The 19706-nt window shown below is 53.4% G+C and overlaps 4 protein-coding genes across 4 annotated transcripts; 1 reads left to right on the top strand and 3 right to left on the bottom strand.

Moving 5' to 3' along the window:
• Window positions 1–132: 132 nt before the first annotated feature.
• Window positions 133–593, bottom strand: J4E82_001947 (uncharacterized protein; the record flags this gene model as incomplete). The annotated part of the gene is made up of 3 exons (XM_051728252.1): window positions 133–253; window positions 307–396; window positions 451–593. The coding sequence occupies 3 exons, from the start codon at window positions 591–593 to the stop codon at window positions 133–135; spliced, it is 354 nt and encodes a 117-aa protein (XP_051592134.1).
• A 3466-nt stretch (window positions 594–4059) lies between these two features.
• Window positions 4060–6293, top strand: J4E82_001946 (uncharacterized protein; the record flags this gene model as incomplete). Its single annotated transcript, XM_051728251.1, has 2 exons — window positions 4060–4153; window positions 4201–6293. The coding sequence occupies 2 exons, from the start codon at window positions 4060–4062 to the stop codon at window positions 6291–6293; spliced, it is 2187 nt and encodes a 728-aa protein (XP_051592133.1).
• Window positions 6294–9300: 3007 nt separating this feature from the next.
• On the bottom strand, window positions 9301–11201 carry J4E82_001945 (uncharacterized protein; the record flags this gene model as incomplete). The annotated part of the gene is made up of 2 exons (XM_051728250.1): window positions 9301–10988; window positions 11078–11201. 2 exons carry the CDS (start codon window positions 11199–11201, stop codon window positions 9301–9303), a joined length of 1812 nt encoding a protein of 603 aa, XP_051592132.1.
• A 1058-nt stretch (window positions 11202–12259) lies between these two features.
• Window positions 12260–19338, bottom strand: J4E82_001944 (uncharacterized protein; the record flags this gene model as incomplete). Its single annotated transcript, XM_051728249.1, has 3 exons — window positions 12260–14381; window positions 14490–14626; window positions 14680–19338. 3 exons carry the CDS (start codon window positions 19336–19338, stop codon window positions 12260–12262), a joined length of 6918 nt encoding a protein of 2305 aa, XP_051592131.1.
• Window positions 19339–19706: the final 368 nt, after the last annotated feature.

The following is a 19706-nucleotide window of genomic DNA, read 5'->3' as shown; positions in this document are numbered from 1 at the left end:
CATTTACCCGCATCCAGAACTCCAGGAAGACCGGCCAATCAAAGCCATAGAAGGGGGTATACGTGAAGCCGTTGCGCCAAAGAATAAAACCAATGCTCCACCTTCTAGGCAAGCGTGATTGTAACGTCATGCCTATGCGCCCTCCTCCTTCGCATCCTTCTTGGGGATATCAGCGAACATCAATGTGCCGCTGCCCTTGTTTGACTCCAAGTTCTTCGAGCTTGTCTTCTTAAACAGCGTCTGTGGCTTCGACCTATGCTCACATTAGTCTACGTTCTTTTTGTATACAGTCACAAAGTAACTTACTTCTTCATGGCATGTTTGGTCTTGAAAGCCTGCAACTTCTGTGTAGCGGGGCTCATGATTTCGTCTGACGGCGAAACAAACTTTTGCTCTCTGATACATGGTCAACAATGCAAGGTGTGGTGCTGCATGTACAAGGAAACTCACGGCTCGCTGTCAAGACGCGACTGCAGAACTCGGCGGTGGTAGTCGAGACTTTTGGCATCCTTCTTCTCCAATCCCTTCTCTGGTGAAGGCACGGGCTTGACTTGCGCGTTGGTGTCGCGAGGAGTGAGGACTTTGGAGGCCATTATTGTGGGGTAGTCGTGGATGTAGAAGGCGTGTATGTTGGTCAAAAGTTTTCAGATTCAATCGTCTTTGGGAAGTATTGAAAGGCCGGAGATGTTGTAGTTTGCGTTGGAGAGTAAGGTCTGGACGGGGCTTGATATATGTCGTCGTGGTGGTCACAGTAGTCATGTTCAAGGGTGTTTATAGTAGCCTGTCGCGTGGGGCAACGGCGAGGAACGCGTTGCGAACGTCATGGCCCAGGGCTGCACCCCTACTCTGACAGACCCTGCACCTGGTCTTACCTTCCACTTTGAAATGACGGCTCAAACATGGTTGGCTGTCACTTAACGTTCTCGCTAGTGTACCGGTCCAAGGTGGCCGCCCACTGCCATGTGTGAGTCAAAGGTTATATCGGGTCACTATATGGCCAAACAGTACATGGTATCTGGATTTGCATTCTCTCATTTGGCCGCTCCAGCGACCGAGCTCCGCGAGGCCCATGGAAGCCATCTAACCCCATCCATGGAAAATATCGCCAGCCAACCGACAGACAAACTCCGTGAATCTAGTAAAACACGCTAACACATGTCGTCCGAACATGCTCCGCAACTATGATCGTACATTGTCTCGCGCTCTTGCGCTGCCGAATACCAACGCCATGAAATAGGCTGAAAGCCGTCCGCAAAACACCAACGTATCCCAAACTCGGTTCCGTGCTTAACTTCAAAATTTGCCTTCAACTATATTGTGAACTTGTAAAAAAGGGGGCGCAAGGAAACGCAGGTGATGTACATGGGGGCAAAATGCAGAGAATATGAAAAAGGGTATCCGGCTTGAAAAGTTCTCATAGATGCACACGCATCGTGTCGTTGCTGCCAAACGCCTTGCCGCAATTCGGGCACTTCCTCGCGCGGTTGGTCAGTCGATCTTGTACGCATTGGTCGCAGAACATGTGCCCGCAAGTCTTGATGACCGTGTTCTTGAGTTTGCTCTTGCAAATCTGACACTGAATCAACAGCTCCATAGTCGACACTTCAGAGCTCTGGTTAGCGGTGCTCTTCTTCTTGTAAATCTGCACTTGCTTCTCCAGTCCAGTGACTTGAGCAGCCAGCTTGTCCCGCTCGGTTTCCGATTCGCGTTGAGCGTGTTTTGCCGCAAGGCATGTCGCATCCTTGGCTTCGACAACCTTCTTTAGTTCCGCTATCTGGCTGACATGACCTTCGGAAGTGATGGCGTTCTCGCTGACCTTCTGTTGCAGTTGGCGGTGCTGGGTAGAAAGATCGTCCATTTGGGATCGCATTTCGGCGCACTGCTTCTCTAGTTTGTCCACCAGTGACCGGCTGAGTGAATCCGCCTCTTTCAGCTGCGCCACTACTTCAGTGGCTTTGGTAGCCTGGGCGCGGAGGATGCGAGTCTGCTGTTCCAATTCTCCTTTGGTCTTCATGGCCGCAAAGAACTTCTGATCCGCTTTGGCTTTGTCTGCATGTGCCTTGGCAATGTTTTCTTCCCAAGCAGCGATCTCGGTGATCTTCTTGCTTGCAATCGCCTGCGCCTTCTTCCATGCGGACTCCATAGAGGGAAGCTCGTTGCCCAAAATCTTGCATTGGCTTTCGAGCTTGGCGATCTTGTTACGCAACTGCTCCGGTGTCAAGTCTTCCAGTCCAGAGGATTCCTGGCCTTCTGAGCTTTGCTGTTCCGCAATCTGTAGTCGCAGTCGCTCGCATTCGGATTCCAGCGCCGCGATGCGGCTATCGCATGCGCTCACGAGCTGTTTGGACTGCTCAATGGATTCCTTGGAATCTTTGTGGCTGGCTTCCAAGACGTTGTTCTTGGTCACAAGTTCATCCCGGGCGTTTCGAATGCGAGCACAATTCGCTTCCGCTTGCGAAACGTGGCTTGCACTGTCTGCCAGACTAGCACGAACCTCGTCATCCACTTTGATCATGTACGCCGTTCGCTCTGCCTGGAATTTCTGCGCTTCTTCCCGCAAGGTGATGTTGGTGGCTTCAAGATTATTGATGCGCTTGATCACGTCTTCATGCTGGTTCTTGATAGCTTTGAAAAGATCGGTCTTCGCATAATCATCGTCCGACAGGCCGGTAAGCTTCACTTTCAGTGCTGAAACCTCCTCGGTGAGCTTTTTGTTCTCCTGCTCGATCTGTTCAAGTTGCTCTTTCCTCTTGGCTGCCTCAGCTAGAGCCTGTTTTTTCGCTGTTTCCAACTCTTCACTGATGGGGCCTGGCGAGGTACCATTGGTGGCTTCTGTTCCATTGCTGGCAGATGGTGCCTCCTCTTTCACAGCCGCACTAGTGCCGACCGCTGATTGCTCGAGTTTCTGAACCTGGGCGCTCTTAAGCCGGTCGAGCTTCTTCTCAGCAACCAGATAACGATGAGTAGCGGTATCCAGGCGGTCAGATAATTGCTCTTTCTCGGTAGTGACGCGTTGCAGGCGCACAACATGATCCTTCTCGGTGACCAAGAGTTCTGACAGCTTCTGTTGGAGAGTCGCAACCTCGGGACTGCTTGCGGGATATCTCGCAAAGAGGTCGGTAAGCGATGCGAGTATCTTGTCTTTGCGATCAGACAGGTGTTTCTTAAAAGTCTGATTGTCCTGGCACAAGAGCGCAGCGGGCACAGCCTGGATAGCATCGGCCTGAGCTGATGATGCAGGCAGTTTATCACCGCCCAAGAGTTTGATTTCATCGACAAGCTAAGCAGCAATTAGCATCATCTCAATCAAATTCCAGGGGTGTACTGACCTGATCAAACCAAGCGTCGATTATGCGTAGGTGGTCATCGTGGTACTTGGAACGGCCCTCCAACTCGTTTAGTTGTGACTCGACGGTGGCCTTTTCGCGTTTGAACTCGCGCATCTGCCTGAGAATGGCATCCTTCTGGAAAGACTGTAGATTCGAAGAGTCAGCGGGAGTGTGCGCCGAGGGCGTAGGAGGAGGGCGGGAGGTAATCGGGGGGCGAACCTCGATGTCATCTTTCCACGGCAAGTCAGCGTCTGGGTGGGAGCGAGCACCGTTGACAGTCACGGCTTGCCTCTTAGCGGGAGGAGCTTGATCGTCGGCGATGGGCCGTTTTCGGTCCTCCATCTTGACAGCGTCAAGCGATGGGGGTGCGACGGTCCTGGCTTCGAGCCTCATCGAGGAGACACGGGTGTCGTAGATAGGGCAGCGAAGACGCGCGCGCTCTATCGGGTCATGAAAGGAGATGTTAGAGCGGATGGAGGACAGGCAGGGGGGCGGGCGGGCGAAGAGAAACGGGAGGAGGTCGGGTGTCGTGTGAGGCCAGAGAGAGGGTGGGTGAGGAGAGTCGAGCGAAGAGAGTTCGTTAGCTGCTGGCTGGGCTGCCAAGAGCTAGTGTCGCGCTAGCACCTGGTCTGTGTTTCCACGACGCGACCATGTTCCGTCCTGTACAATCCCCACCAATGTGAGAAAGAGTGGACAGCAGCCATACGCTGCCTTCATACACACATACACCATGTCTGCCGAGGACGCTTCAGGCGGCGACAAAGCGCCTGCGTCTGCACCTGCGCCAAAACCGGCGGCGGCGACTTTCAGTTCCTTCATCAATAGTGAGTTGCCCCAAGTCTGCCCGCTATCTATGCTGAGCCGCGGTCAGAAAACACGACAGGCAAGAAATTTGCACCCAAAGCCGCACGACGGAGACCTGGCGCCGCTGCTCCTGCTCCTGCTCCTGCCCCAACCCCCACGCCTTCTGCTGCGCCAGAGACACCGGCGGCGACTGCCGAATCGCAAACTTCACAGACTCAACTCGAGACCTCGCATGCGCCCGTCACTGAAGCTCCGAATGTCCTACAGTTGCCCACACCAGCTGCCACCCAGGAACCCGCAGCAGAGACTGCTTCTCAACCCGCCCCGAGTACAGCCGAATCCTCAACAGCGCTTCCACAGCCAACCCCGACCCCGACCCCCACCGAACCCCTCCCCACCCCAGCGCCTGCAAGTACAGAGACTCAGACACAAGCAGCTAGTGAGTCTCACGTTGCTGTACCGTCCTCGACAGACCCAGGTCTCACCACTCAATACTTGGAGGATGCGGGAAGCGATGGTAGGTCACCTAAGAGACGTCGCATAGAGGAGCCAGAGGTCGAGGCTACAGTCGATACGCCAGCACCAGCATCAGCATATGATGGTGGAGAACAAAACATCGACCCCAATCTCGAAGCCTCAACTGCAGATGCACAGGCTCTTCCACAACCGCGAAAGAGGAGGACGCTTCCTTGGGCAGCGGTGAACCACCCCCCAGAGGGCGAAGAGGACGCTGCTGCTGCGGAGCCAACCCGGAAGCCTCGCCAGCCGCCGAAGCCGCGAGCAAAGAAGAACGTTACAGCAGATCCGGATGCAGACCACGTCGCACAGGAAGATGGAGACGAGGAAGAGGCTCAGCCCACCCGGAAGCGACCCGCTGCCAAACCCCGTGCGAAGAAAAAGGCCACCGAAGCTACCGCCCAGGACGGCGAGGGAGTCCCTGCCCCACCGAAGAAAGCCAGAAAGCCAAGAAAGCCTCGGGAAGCCCTAAGCAGCGAGATTGTCCAAGGCACAGAAGACGAGGTCGGGCGCATAGCCGATGACATCGTGGCGGCAGCCACGCGTCGCAAGCCAAAAGCAAAGAGAAGGAGGAAGGCCACTCCTGAAGGCGACGAAGTCGATGGTATTGAAGGTGAAGAAGGCACAAGGAAAGAAAAGAAACGGAAGGGAAGACCGCCACGAGAGCCCACGCCATCCGATGCCGAAGACCAGACCATCGACCCTGATGTCACTTACATGGATTCTCTAGCAGCTCGGACTGTTCGCATTGGAAAACTGTCTGCGCTTGAGAAGCAGATGCGTACCATTGACTGGGATGCAGTCAAGCAACGTCGAAGAGAGGAAGACAACAAAAAGGTCATCTCGAGGGAGGAACAAGAGAAGGCCGACGCAGCCCTGGCTGCTGCGGGGGCAGAGCTGGCGGCTGCACAAGTCGAGCAGGGTCCTAGATTACGCTTGAATGCAGACGGCGTCATGGAACTAGTACCTGACTCTGGGGTAATCGATCGAGAGGGTGACGCAGACCGCATCATCAACGAAATGGTTGTCACAGAAGACCAAGATATCACTGCACGTCTCACAACCCGTAGCTTCATGAAAAACAACAAGCGCTTCCCTAATGAGTTCCTTCTGCCTGGCCAGGGCCGACGTTGGAACGATGTCCTCACAAAGAAATTCTACGAGGCCCTCGAGTCTTTTGGTACAGACTTTCAGATGATATCCCAGATGTTTCCAGGTTTCACACGGCGCTCCATCAAGACCAAGTTCACCCGCGAAGAGCGTGAAAACCCGGACCGTGTGAGGGAAGCTCTCCAAGGAAGATGCAAGATCAACGAAGGCGGATGGGACAAGTTCTTGATGGAGTCGGAGAAGACGGAAGAGTCTTTCGCAGACGCAGATAAGATCAAGCGCGAATTGGCCGAACACGAGGCGGAGATGCGAGAGAAAATCGCTGCTGCACAAGCAGAAGCCCAAGAGAGGAAACGGCAACGTGAGATTGCCGGCGTTGATGCAGATGGTAACCCGCTGGGTGATGGAACAAACAAGGAGAATGGCAAGGGAAAGAAGAAGAGGGGGAAGAACAAGCAGGTCGCCTTCCAGGAAGAGCAGGGTGTGGAGATTGTTGGAGAGATTGGCGATGATGATACTTGGGGCCAGGAGTAAGCCGAGAATAGCATGTCCTGGTATGGACAGCAGATTACATTGTGCGGCGTATAATACGGCCAAGTGAATGGTTGGCGAATATGATACCCTATAGAATTTACGGCCTATAAATGCAAACAAAACACAAGATTCAACATACGTTGGGTTCTTCTCATGGTGTAGCAGCGATACTTGACAAACAAAAACACGCAAGGTCTGGTCAGGGATGCAACGGGTCAAATCTGCTAGATAGGATGTCATTGGTGGTTCGCCCTTGCTGCCATCTTACCCCTACAACATTACAATCACAGCAATCAAAGTAAGGAAAAAACCATACAAGAGTACTCTGTTATATAGGTTCTACGGATGGTTACTGTTTTGAACCTTCTTTACTCTGCTGTTGTGTTACGCAGCACTCTCGGGGATGATATTTTCCTGCTGTTGTCTCGTTTTTTCCTTCAACAGCGTGACCTGCCCTGTGCAGCATTTGACGTTCTTTGGCGCTACTCCTCCAACCAAAAAGCTGACCTGCTTTCCATCGCCACATATTCGTCTGCTGAATGTTCTGATTCCAACCACCCTATGCGATGCTGTGCCAATTTTGTCAAAACCTCGTTTTTTCGCCTGCAGGGGAGCTCAACCTCCCAGGTGTCGAGTGGTCAGAGCTCTTTCGATATGAAATCGATCCTCTTGCAATCCTAGTGAGTGTGCATCAACCTTCTCAGAAAGCACTGGAAATCTCGGCTAGTCGTGGATGTCGATTGTGTGCCCTTTCCTGGTTTCGACTGTTCCAGACGACGGAATATACTCCTGCGCATCCTGACAATGATGACGGCAACACACAAGTTCTCATTATCGTAAAAGGCAATAGTTCCTGGAACATGGACGAAGACCTTGATTTTCGCGATAGGATGTTTGGCTATCTACGTATCTACTGTGGGGAGAGAAGATGTTGGCTTGAGATGGACAGGCCTATCCCTGGTATGTAAGTTGAGCATGTGTAGGGTTCTATCTGATCTGTAGTGCAGATGATGTGAGTGCCGCTCTAGATCGTTCCTGCGTCCTCTCGCCAGATCACGAAGGCGGAAGCAGTCCGATCGGTTCAGCAGCGGACAATCACACAGGGTCTAATCTCAACATGGATTTGATAAAGACATGGCTACGGAAATGTCTGGAAAAGCACCACTATTGTAGGATGGAGGCTGCACCACAGGCATTGCCTTTACTCCCTACCAGAGTTGTTGACGTCGAAGCGCCGGGTCAGCCTTGTCTGGTAGAAACTACTGGGATTCGAGCCGACTACTTAACACTGAGTTATTGCTGGGGTGAAGGAAGCAAGCTGCTTTGCAAAAAGGGGTCCGGATCGTATGAACAATTCAAAAAAGAGTTGCCACTCGATAACTCGATGCCTAAAACCTTCAAGGACGCTTTGCAAGTTACCAGGATGCTTGGATATCGTTATCTATGGATTGACGCAATATGCATCATTCAGGACGATCCAGAAGACCTACGAAACGAAATGGCTGTAATGGGGGACATCTATCGACAGTCGGCGGTGACCATCTTCGCAGCGAACGGTCCAAACACTGACTCAGGTCTCTTCTCTAAACGCGACGCTCGAACAAGTAAAGCCTGCAACGTTCTAATAACGCTGAAAAGAGATAGCAAGCTTCTACATGGCGACATATCCATAAAGATGGGAAAAGATACATCTTACGACTTTTTAAATTCAAGAGGATGGGTCCTTCAAGAGGAGGTGTTGTCTGGACGTTTAATCGCTTTTGGACCCAGTATGGTCGATTGGCGTTGTATGGAAATTCACACGTGTGAAGGTGGTACGACACTCAACATATCAAACTCAATTGACATTAGTCATAATGACAAAGAGATGCTGTTCGAGATGCCAAACGACTTGATGCGATCGATAGTGCGGCGTCCAGACCTCTTCGACAAATCGTTGCCTTCCTCAGATGGCTTTCGACACACCCATTTTGATACCTGGTATGAGATGGTTCGCGCCTACAGCCGTAGAGAACTGAGTGTTCATTCCGATAAACTACTTGCAATTGCAGGCTTGGCGAGGCTCATGCAAAAGAATTATGATCTTACATATGCTGCCGGATTGTGGAAGGAGGACCTGCAAGTTGGCCTCTGCTGGTGGGTGAACACTGGAACTCATTCGAGCGAAGTGGGGTCCACCGACGAAGAATCTCTTGAGTACCTTGCGCCAACTTGGTCCTGGGCTTCGGTGCCTGGCAGGAGTATTTCCTTCACCGCCGCTCGTAGAGAATGTCTCCCAGAAAGAGGAATACAGGTTCTTGGTTTGGAGGTCTCACATCTTCCGGGAGCTCTTGCTGCTTTCGGTTGTATTACGTTCGCCAAACTAACTATCCGCACAAGAATGCGAAGGGCAATGTTGGTACCGCATTCAGCAAATTTATGGTTTAATATCCCGGGTGGAACTACAGGCGACGATTTTCATTGGGGCGTTTATGCTTTTGACCCACTGACAAAGTCCTTCGTCGGACACGTATATCTCGATTCGATGGAACTATACGAGGACGTGTCAAGACAACATCAAGATCCCCAGATGGGCGAAACTTGCTCTCTGGCAGTGAAAGATACCGCTGGTCAGGCTTCTCGTACCCATCAGTCTTTTTCTAGTGGATTTGGAGCTTGGTGCGTGCCTTGCCTTGTGGAGACGTGGGATGAAGTACATCGCGAGATGTCAGCTCTTATCCTGACTGAAAGCAATGCCGTTAGACATGAGTATCGCAGAATTGGCTTTATGAAAGTCAAGAACCTGGATTTCTTCCCGGACGACAATTTTTACAATACATTCGTTGTTGATGAGAATCTACGACAAGATTTTGAGATAATTCACATAGTTTGATACAGCACTTCACGTCAAGAGAAGCACGCGTGTTTATACATCAACTCTGCAGTCGAACTTCGAGGATATTATCGGAACATCACAGAGAGATGTGCCTTAGCACATCAATAACCACTTCTTACACTGCACCAACCCTTACTCATTCCAACCCGTCCTCGCCTTGATGGCATCCGCAGCCTTCTCCGCGATAGCATAAACAGTTGTACAGAGATGCGTCGCCGGCAGGTAGGGCATCACACTTGCATCTACCACGCTCAACTTCCCCACACCATAGACCTTCAGATTCGTATCCACCACACCTCCATGTTCCTTTGGAAGCATTGACGCAGTACCCGCCGGATGAGCAAAGGTTGGCGCCGTTGTAGTGCGCAAGTATCGCTCAATCGCAGCATCACTCGTAACATTCAAACCAGGTGTTAGTTCAACGGGATCTAGGCCAGAGAACGAAGATAGGGTGTTAAAGCGGCGCGCGAAAGGCACCATACGAGCTAGGGCTTTGACGTCCAAGGGATTGGAGAAAGTCCGCCAGTCGACCAATGGACCTGATGAGAGATCTGCCGGATTGATACTTACGGTGCCGCGACTCAAGGGGCGCATCAACACGCCACTACCTACAGGCCCTTCACCGAAAAGGACTTCATAGGCTGCAGCATCTTCGCGTCCGAGAAGGTCGGCCGTGAGCTTTTGTGCTGCTTTGGCACCTGCGATAAGCGTTTCGTCATATTCGGCTGGGAGATAGGGAGTTTGATCTTGAGCTGCGACGGCATCTACAAGCGTTTGCCAGCCTTCTGGATCGAGGGTCTTGAGGGGTAGGAAGCCAGCTTGGTTACCTCGTGATAAAGTGAGAGGGCCTTCACGCGACTGGATGTACTCTTTCTCAGCTTCAGCGTAAAATGTTTGGTTGGTTGCCAGATCCGAAGATTTGGGGTTGTAAGGGTTGTTCGTCCAGTTCCAGACACTGCCTCCAAGGGGATGGTCTTGGAAGTTTGCGCCTACGCCAGGCAGATGCTTCTTGACTTCGATACCTGCCTTGTCGAGGATGCTTTTGGGACCAATACCACTGCGCTGGAGCAACCATGGCGTCCATATCGCGCCTGCGGCAATGATGACTTCTTTCCTCGCCTTCACCACCGTCTTCTCAGTGCTTCCCACCTTGACGACGTTCAAGCCCTCAGCCTCCAGCTCACCACCCTCCTTGAACAAGACCTCTGTAGCTTGATATCCAGTCAGAAGGTGATAGTTCGGCCTCTGGGCATATTGATCATAATGCGCAGTCCGAGCATAACTCCTCGTCCTCGTCACGGGATCCAACGCACTAGGTGCCAGAATCGCTCCAAGCGCGTTCCCCGCAGCAGCTTCCTTGGGCTTCTGGATACCACTCTCCTTCCACGCATTCCACACACGATTCTGACCTGGGAACTGGAATGGTGGGAAAGAGACTTGGATCTCGCCATTCCCGCCATACGCTGCCTCTTCGTCCCACGTGTAGTTGTACTTCTCCGCTACTTCTTTGCTTGGGGGCGTGAAGGTAACAGATTTCTTAAAGTATGGAAGGAGGTCTTCGAAGCCCCAGCCTTTGTTTCCGAGCGCCTCCCATGCATCATAGTCAGCTACGCTGCCGCGGTCAAAGAACATGCCATTTACGGCACTTCCGCCACCAACTAAGGCGCCAACTAAGACGTTACGAGAATTATTATTGAGTCCGGCATTGGGGACTGTAGTGAAGTTGTAGAAACGCGATGGGTCGAAGTTCAACGTGTCGGCTGGGAGAAGGATACGTGGGTCGTTGTTTAGCGGGCCATATTCGACGACGAGGACGGTGTCTGTATGGTATATTAGTTGGGAGCCGGTCTGCGGGGGAAACATGACTTGCGTTTTCCATTCTCTGTCAGCCTGTTTGCTACAGTAAGACCTGACGTGCCTCCTCCAACAATGACATAGTCATAAGTCTGATTGAGCGGTGCTTTGAGGTGCACAGCAGAAACACCAGTAGCTGCAAGAGCGCCAATCAGCACTTGAACGAACGACGATACCATCTTGAACTCAACTTCAAGCCCAGTCAACTCACTTCTTTCTTCTCGGGCAAGATACCCTCATATATCCTTCGCTTCTCACAAAACAACCGAGCCCGCCCAAGCAAAATCTCTCGCACGATGCATGTCTTGGAATTATCCATACACGATCTGATCCTTCGTATGCAACGCTTACAGGGCTGAACGCACCTTCTTGCGTACAGCATGCGCAGTACACGGCCTGTTGCCGCCGAAGATGATCTAACCCTCTTCTTGGGTTCATCCCGATGCGAAGCCCCACCTCCAACGGGCCTTCCGCAAGCCACGGCAGGCACGGAAGATCCACCGTCTGGCCCAGAGTCACAAGCTCACTACCGCATCTGCAAGTCTGCAGGGTCTGTATTAATTTATATTGCTGGGCGATCCGGATGAGATGCTCGACTTGGCAGCTGCATAGGATTGACAGGGGTCAGGGATGCGGTCTCCGATTTGGGATGGGGGTAAGGCAAGGTACTATCGTATGCTGTCAGAACCATGGAACAAGATGTATATGAAATGGAGAATGTTAGTGAGCACTTTACTCTGCACCGGCGTCGCATATGTTGAGAACTGCATTTCTCCATTCCGTTTAATCGCGCGAGTCTATACTAGCAGTCGCATCTCTTCGTCTCGTCTCCTTTCCTGAGTGATGATAGTACAGATAAAGTTAAAGAAACAGACGATAATCGGATTTTTCATCCGGCTATCCAGAAAAGCCAAACAAAACTCCTTAATGATGCATGCGTCTTTCGCTGCCGTTTTTCTTATCGCTCGAGAACACCAACAGATTCAGGAAAAGTTGTTCGTCCTCGGGGTATCGTAAAATGCCTCAAACGACTATAGGCATGATAAAAAGGACAAACGCCGCGCAATGCAATTTCCAGTTCCCAGGGTCGAATTAAAGTAGAAGAGAAAAGAAGTTGAGATATTGTTGTTGTTGTTGTTGTTGTTGTTGTTGTTGTTGTTGATGTTGTTGATGAAGTGTCGGTTTGCTTCCCTCTTTCATGTCAAATCGTAGGACATTGAACGCCCTCTCGGCGCGACTAACGCCTCCTCTTCGTTTCTCCATGGCCTTGATCCTGGGGATCGCGACCTCTCTTGCGGCCATCGTCTGTTCCTCCACTGCCTCCGCCACCACGGCTCCTCCTATCGCGTTCGTCCCTTCCCGAAGCTCGTCCATCATCACGAGAACCACGCTCTCGTCTGCTGCTTTCACGGGGCTCCCGTCCTGACCTTGATTCACCGTCTCGTTCGCGCTCTCGATGACTGCTTCCCCTGTCGCCACCTCGTTTTTCACGACCACCGCGGTCTCGGTCGGAGCCCCGCTCACCCTCTGGGCGGTCGGAAGGAGGGTTACGGCTGCTCCTTTCTTCGCGGGGTCGGTCGGATCGATCGGGTGAACGCTCGCGTCCTGATCGGTGTCGATGGCTGCGTGACTCTGAGCGGCCTTCTTCTGGTGGAGCACCCTCCATCCTGCTTGCTACATCATCGTTCCTGCTGCTTCTCGGATGCTGATTCTCCATACGGTTGGGTGTAGAATCAAGCGCCGGCGGTGGCATCGGGCTTGTCATACCACCGGATCCTTCTATTGGGCCATTGGCGCGTGTAGCGCCACGACCTCGCACAGGAGGATTAGAAGGAGGTGCACCGCGTTCGTTTGACCGATCGCCGGGCGCATTTCCAGTCAATACGTTATTAATGGCACGGAGAGGGTTACCAGCATTCCTGGGTCCTCCGGGACCGGTTGGAGGTCGCGGACCAACTGGTGATGATGGGACGGGTCCTTGGGGACCGCGGTTGTTACCGCGCGGGCCGCTTGGAGCGTTCGGTACATTAGTCTGAAGCGGTGGCCCGCTTGGTGCTCTACCCTCGATGTTAACGAGCCTACTAGGATGAATACCTGCTGGTAGTGACGCTGCGGGACCGGTGGGTGCATTCGGTGTGGAAGGCTGCGACGGCGCATGTGGTCTGTCACTGCGTGGGCCTGATGGTGGTGCCGGCTCCGAAGGCTGGTTCAGTCTTCCATAGTTGGGGTCCTGCGCGCGTGGTCCAGGTGTAGGCTGGAACATCTCTCGTGATGCACGAGACGCTGCAGCGGCTTCATTGCGCCCGCCACGAGGACCAGTTGGGGCACTAGCTCCTGGATCGTCCCGACGGTCGCGGCCACCAGAGGGTGGCATCTGAGGACGCTCATCCCGAACGTCTCGAGGCAGGTCGTTTCGTCCATGATACCCAGCAGGCGGGCGCTCTTCGACTCGACGATCGTCACCACGCCTATCATCGCCATGACGTGGAGAGTTCATACGAGAGTCTCGCTCGCTACGGTTGTCACGATCAGACCTCGGTGGCATGTGTCTGCCACCTGCATGCTCTGCTTGATTGATCAAGGCAGCACGCGCGGGGTTGACTGTGGGCTCTTCCTTGGCCGGGATCGGCACTGCTGGCAGTCGTGATGGCCTATCGTTTTGCTCTGCAGCATACGGGGCGTTGGCTGGTGGACCATCTCGCCGGTATTCATTGGCTAACGAGGAAGTAGAGGGCATCCGGCGAGACTCCATCGCTGTAGGTGTAGCATGACCTCGAGGATCAGAACGCTCACGTTGATCTCTCATATCTCTAGGATTGTGTGAATCCCAAGTAGGTGGCCGTACTGCTGGCGCTCGCGAATCTCGTGGGGGTCCTCGCATAGCCCGATCATCATAATCACGTTCTCTGCCAGACCATTCGCGATGCTCGGCGGCTGAAGGTACCCTTTCTGGAGTTCTGCCGCCAGGCAGAGGTCGTGCGCGCCGACCAGGCGAAGCCTCACGCAGACGGCCGGCATCTACCGAGCGATCTAGTCGGCCATAGTCTCCAGGGGGACCTCGATTGTCATATCTACCATGCGCACTTTCGGGCGTGCGATCAATGATAGGACGTTCTGATCGATTCCTCGGTTGTGGATCTGGTCGCGTTGGTAATGCGTGCGGTGGTCTGCCAACGGGGGTATTCTGCCCTGGTGTATTCCTGTTATCTGGTCGCAGTGGAACAGAGGAATGATGCATCGGAGGACCTGGCTTCGGTGTAGGTCTGCCGGAGCCGGTGTCTTGTTGCGATGGGGTAGAAGGCCTGCTGTCGGATGTTCTTGGCGTCGGCTTGTCCCTCGAGGAAGGCGCGGGAGTTGCACTATTATGCTTTGACCTATTTTCATTCGATTCTCGTACTGGCGTACCGTTCCTGGAAAAGGTCGATCAGTCTCACTGTTGATAATCTCGGAACAATCCGTGAACTTACGTTTCGGACTTCGGCTTGAAAGCAGGTGCAGCCGCGTCGAGTTTCGCATCTTGTGGCTGTGGAGTCTTACCCTTCTCCGTAGCAGCTTTGTCGCTTCCGTTCGTCGTGCTTCCTGGCGCAGGAGTAGGTGCCGGTACCTGCAGCGCATTAGTTTGCTGTCGTGTGTGTGTGGCGATGCGGATGCACTCACGTTGCGGAAAACATGGTCTTCTTGCCAGAACTTCTCTCCTTTGAGGATAGGCCCAAGAACAGACTCCAACGATCTCATAAGATCTTGTCTCTCCTCTCTCTCCTTCAGGCGCACCACCATCTCCTTCAGCTCTGTGCCCATGCTCGTGACTTTAGGGAAGTTGGTACCCAGCGCGTGAAGGACGTTGATCGAGTTACGCATTTGCATGTAGTTGCCGCTCTCCAGGCATGTCTTAAGCGCAGCTGCAAGTGCCTTGTGCCACTTGAACAACACCATGCAAAACTGATCGTAAGTGAAGAAGCTTGTCGCGTTGCGGTCCCCGTCGTAGCTCCTGCCAAAGCCAGGAAGATTCTTTTCCAAACCATGGGCGTTCTTGACAAAAGCATCATCCTTGTTCTCCTGCCAGACTTGTAGCTCACGCAAGATACCACCGAGGAACCTCCCGAAAGATGAGGACTCTGCTTCAGTGTACATACTGATAATAGATGTAAGCCTATTTGCGTTGAAGAGCATATCCAGTAGTCGACTCATGCGGAACCCTGGCACACCCGAGCTGTGCATGAATATGAGCATAGAGAACGCATATTGGGCGTCTTCTTGAGATATGCGACTGCGAGGGATAAAGCAGTCTTGGAGCAGAGCGTTGTGCAAGACGTCGCACTGTGGTCCCATCATTGGAACGCCCTCGAACCATCGACGCAATTCGACCTTCAAACTCTCTTGTGTCACAGCATGGTTCTTCGTGACAACCTGTTGTTCGTCCTTGATCCTGGCTATGTTCTCCTTAAGAGCCTTGACAGATTCTGAATCAGCTTTGGGTACGTTAGGTCGGTACCCACGGCGCTCGGGCACAGGAGCAGGCAGTTGTCGCTCCAAGGTCTCGATTGAATCCTTGTATTGTTGATTGATGCCATCGACGTCGACGACAACGTCTGTCAGGGACAACTGCCAGAATGCGACATAGTAGGACACACAAGGATGGTTGCCGAAGGTCTCCGGTAGCTGCTCCTTCAGTTGGTTCGCGAGGATTTCAACCTCTGAATTTGGCACATCGGGCAAGAAAGGCTTGTCCGAACGAGCTGCAGTCACGGATGCCGAGTCTCCTTCTGCAGCAACAGAATCTTTCATCTCCACGTCTTCTTTCGCTTTCGAGGTCTCAGCGGATGTGGCATCATCTTGAGCTCCATTCACAGCTTGTGACTCTTCAACGCCGCTCATGACAACATCGCCGTTCGTCTGTGTATCGGAAAGTAGCTTCGAGCGTTGTTCAGCTCGGAAAGCATTGGCCTTGGCTGTTATGCCCGCACGAGCAATCGTGAAAGCAACGTCCGGCTCGACGTGGTAATCCGCAATCATCTCTACCAGCGAAGGGAACAGAGCGTCAAAGTCGTCCACAGAGAGGAATGTACGGAGAAGCTCCAGGTATTGAAGCATGACGGAGCGCAATTTGTCGACGTTGAAAAGTACAGGCTTGTCGGGTACTTCCAGCTGGTCGTCGCGGTGAACATAAGCTTCCACGTGCTGCGCCAGTGCGATGAGGATTTGTGGCCCGAGTCCCGTCTCCTTCAGACACCTGACTAGACGTCTTGCTGAAGAAGCAGCGTGGGTACGGTTATCCGCTAGACGATACTGTAAAGTGAACGTACGAAGGGCAGGTCCTGCGCAAAGCGCCAGAGTCACTGACTCTGACACAGATCCACTGACGCTAATGCCACCCATGGACTTCACTATTTGTTCAAGAACATCCAACATGTATAGCTCGCCTTCAGCAGTCAAGAGCTGGTGTGTGGTGAGCTGTAGAACGGGAACAGGATCCATCAAGTGATATCTTGCGTAAGCTTTGCCGACAAAGGTAGCAATGTTCTTTAACCACGGCGCAGACAACATACCGTCATCCTGCTGTGATCCTTTGTCGGGGTTGAGAAGGTATGTAACCAGCGTCCAGGTCAGGACGTCATACCCAAGCAAAGTAAGATATCGACTGCATTCGACTAAGGCAGTGATCATGTTTGGGTAGTTGACCAATTGCTTGACTGTTGTTCGGAAGACGATGCCTGGGCTAGCATACGAGATCTTGGCGATTTTGCGACCATATTCTTTGGTGTTGGTTGCAGAGATACGACTTAGAGTCTTCCTGGTTTCAGTTTCGACTTCTTTGAAAGCTGTCTTGATCACCGGCTTGAGCATTCCGTTGAACCACTGTTGGTAAATGGTGTATCGTGTGGCTGTGTCGAAATGTTTGAACAGATCCCATGCCTCGTTGATGACTCCTGGATTTCTGCCTGTGAAAGTAATCGCAGGTGCAATGAAAGTTGCTGAGAAGTTGACCCATCGCTTGCGATTCGACTCGGAAGGATCGTCGGCCAGGTTCTTCTTGCCGATACGTATGATCTTGGTTAGGAGAACGCTATCCTTTCCACACTCTGGTCCCACCAAGCCTAGGAGACTGGTGCAAAGCTTGATGACATCATCCACCTCTTGACACACGGGGACGTTGTCAACCCAGTCTTCCCAATAGAACTTGTAGTCGGTTCCTCCATCTTGGTCTTTCCGGTCCGGTTTGGCCCATCGGAGAGTCCGTCGAGGGACATAATCGCTAGGCCGCATGATGCCCCGATTATTACTACCCTTGGTGGCAACGACGGACTTTTCAACTGAGGTCGGTTTGGATTCCTCGTAAACCTTGGTCAAAGAGTGATGTGCCAGGCGGAAGATGAGGTCCAATAGCTCGGGGTAAACGTCCAGAAACCAAGGATGTCGCCCGAGTATGAACAGAGCTTCTGGAAGCGCGCCGATGCACAACAGACTCTTCAAAAGCGTGAACTTCTGGTCCCTGGGCTCGGGTAAAGCTTTCTCCTTGTCCGCGGGCTCATCAGACTTGGCAGGCGTGCTCCGTCCAGTGTCGGATTTGGATCTGGAGTCGGCGTCTCGGAGGCGGGAAACAGCTGGCGGGCCAGGAGTCTCGTCGGGCAGTGCACCGGCCATAGTCAGAGCGTTGACAACTGCGCCTCGTTCGCTTTCCTCCTTCTCTTTCTTGGCCTTGAGGAGCCTTTCTTTGTGTGCACCCATGTCTGGCTCTAGTGGATATAGATGAGGATAAAGATCCAGAATAGAGATGAAGCCAATCTTGATCAGGAGCGCAATCAGGTACATGAGATTGTCAGGAAGTTCGTCGGTGGCATCGCGGACATCTGACGCGTAGAATTGGAGCTTGAAGCCAAGCAGTTGGGCGGCGATGTCGTTTCCTGACGGAGGGAGTGTCTTGGTCTGCTCCATCCACTCGTCGGCCCATCTCCGAGCTGCCTGTTGCTTCGATAATGGCGCGCCTTCGGCAGGTAAGGTCTGGTTGGGTTGTCGGTTGTTCGCAGTGATGCGACGGCCTCCAAGTTCAAAGAAGGCCTGAATGCCTGCCCGGTCGCCCAACTCACCCACTCGCTGCCAGAATTTGCAGTCGCGCGACTCTCGCAGGCGCAGCTGTTCGTCCTTCTCCTCATCGGTGTAATACCACTGCTTCGCATCAGGTCGCGCCCATAAGGGCAATGTCGGTACTTCGGGCTCTTCCCACTTGATGTTATCGAAACCACGTAGCTCGGGCCACCATGCGCTCGACCTTAGCATCTTGACAAAGAACCTTCCATGCTTGACTAGGAGGTTGGCAAACACATCCAGCGTCACATCAAGAACTCTGCCAATGTCCAGGTCGAATGCGCCAATGAGAGCGTTTACTCGTTGCCAGGTCTCGCCGACGACTTCCTGTGAGGGCGGTTCGCTGTTTACGGTGGTGAAGTACTCGGTCATGAGCTTGGAGTAGCCCTCGGTCTCTTCGCGCAGCAGGTTGTAGTTGGACTGTCGGTACAGGGCGTGAGTTGCTTTGCGAACGGCCATTTTTGAGAAACTATCGCGAACAAGGCCCAAGGACTTCAAGAGGTCGTTTTCTAGTTCGGCTCGCATGCGCGACACGTCGATGTCTGTCGCGACAAGCATTTGTCGCACGAGCGCCTGTTTGCCTTCATCTTGTGTGAGCGAACTCAGCGTGTCGAGGAACGTCGATACTGAGTCGACATGCTCGTCGGCCGGGGCAGATGTGATGTCGCGTACTATTGAGCCCAACTCGCCGGCATCTAGCAGCTGGTCCATGGACGCCTCGATGATCTCGTGAAATATGACCGAGAGGGTGAGGACGTCGCCTGTGCCTTGAGCAGCCATGGCGGCCTTGACCACAGCGTCGCGTGCTTCGCCATTCCAGCGAGCGACGCGGTCTGGCGTCAGATACTCATTGCTCTCGGGAACCTCGCGCGGTGTGGAGGGCGTCGAAGGTTGTGAGGGAGCCGGCGCTGGGGCCGGGGTGGTCGGTGTGGCTTGAGACGGCCGAGTCAACGGGAAGGTGTTCGCAGGCGGAGACATGGCGGTCGGCGATGCGTGTGATGAGGCGTTGTTAGGGCTCTGGGGAACGCTGGAGCCACCGCGTCCGTTGTTTCTGCTCTGCCGCCTGCCACCTCCGCCGCCGCCTCCGCGCGGGCTGTTGGCCTGCTGCTGCTGCTGCTGCTGGTGATGCGCGAATCCGAGGTTCTGGGGGCGGTGCGGCGACGGGCGTCCACTGCGGTCGTCGTCCTGCGAGTAAGTGCGCTCGGGTCGCTTGCGCTTGGGTGGAGGAGGCATAATGGTACCCTCTTACGATCGAGAGACCGGCGCGAGCAAAGAGTTGATGAAATGTGTGGGGAGCATGCGGTGGTTGCTCGTGAGGGTGATGGGTAGCGGTCTCGTGATATGTGCGCGCCCTGCAGCCAGCAATTACAGTGAATGCTGGATTAGGCGGCGATTAGATGGGGGTGGGCAGCGCCGGATGGTAGAGTCGCGTTGCGGCGGGCGCGGTTGATGATGGAGCGTGTCTCGATTTCGTGAGGCTCAAACCCTGGGAGCTGTCCGCTAGCGCAATGGCTGACGTGAACCTAACGCTGCGGCCGTGCACTCCACATCCACCAACACACGACAATACAAAGGCACCATTTCACTTTCACTTGAGCCTC

This window comes from Alternaria postmessia (assembly GCF_024291825.1).
Source record: "Alternaria postmessia strain BMP 2775 chromosome Unknown scaffold_7, whole genome shotgun sequence".
Classification (NCBI taxonomy): Eukaryota; Fungi; Ascomycota; class Dothideomycetes; order Pleosporales; family Pleosporaceae; genus Alternaria; species Alternaria postmessia.
Note: the sequence above shows the minus strand (reverse complement) of the source record. Positions and strands in the feature narration are given on the sequence as shown.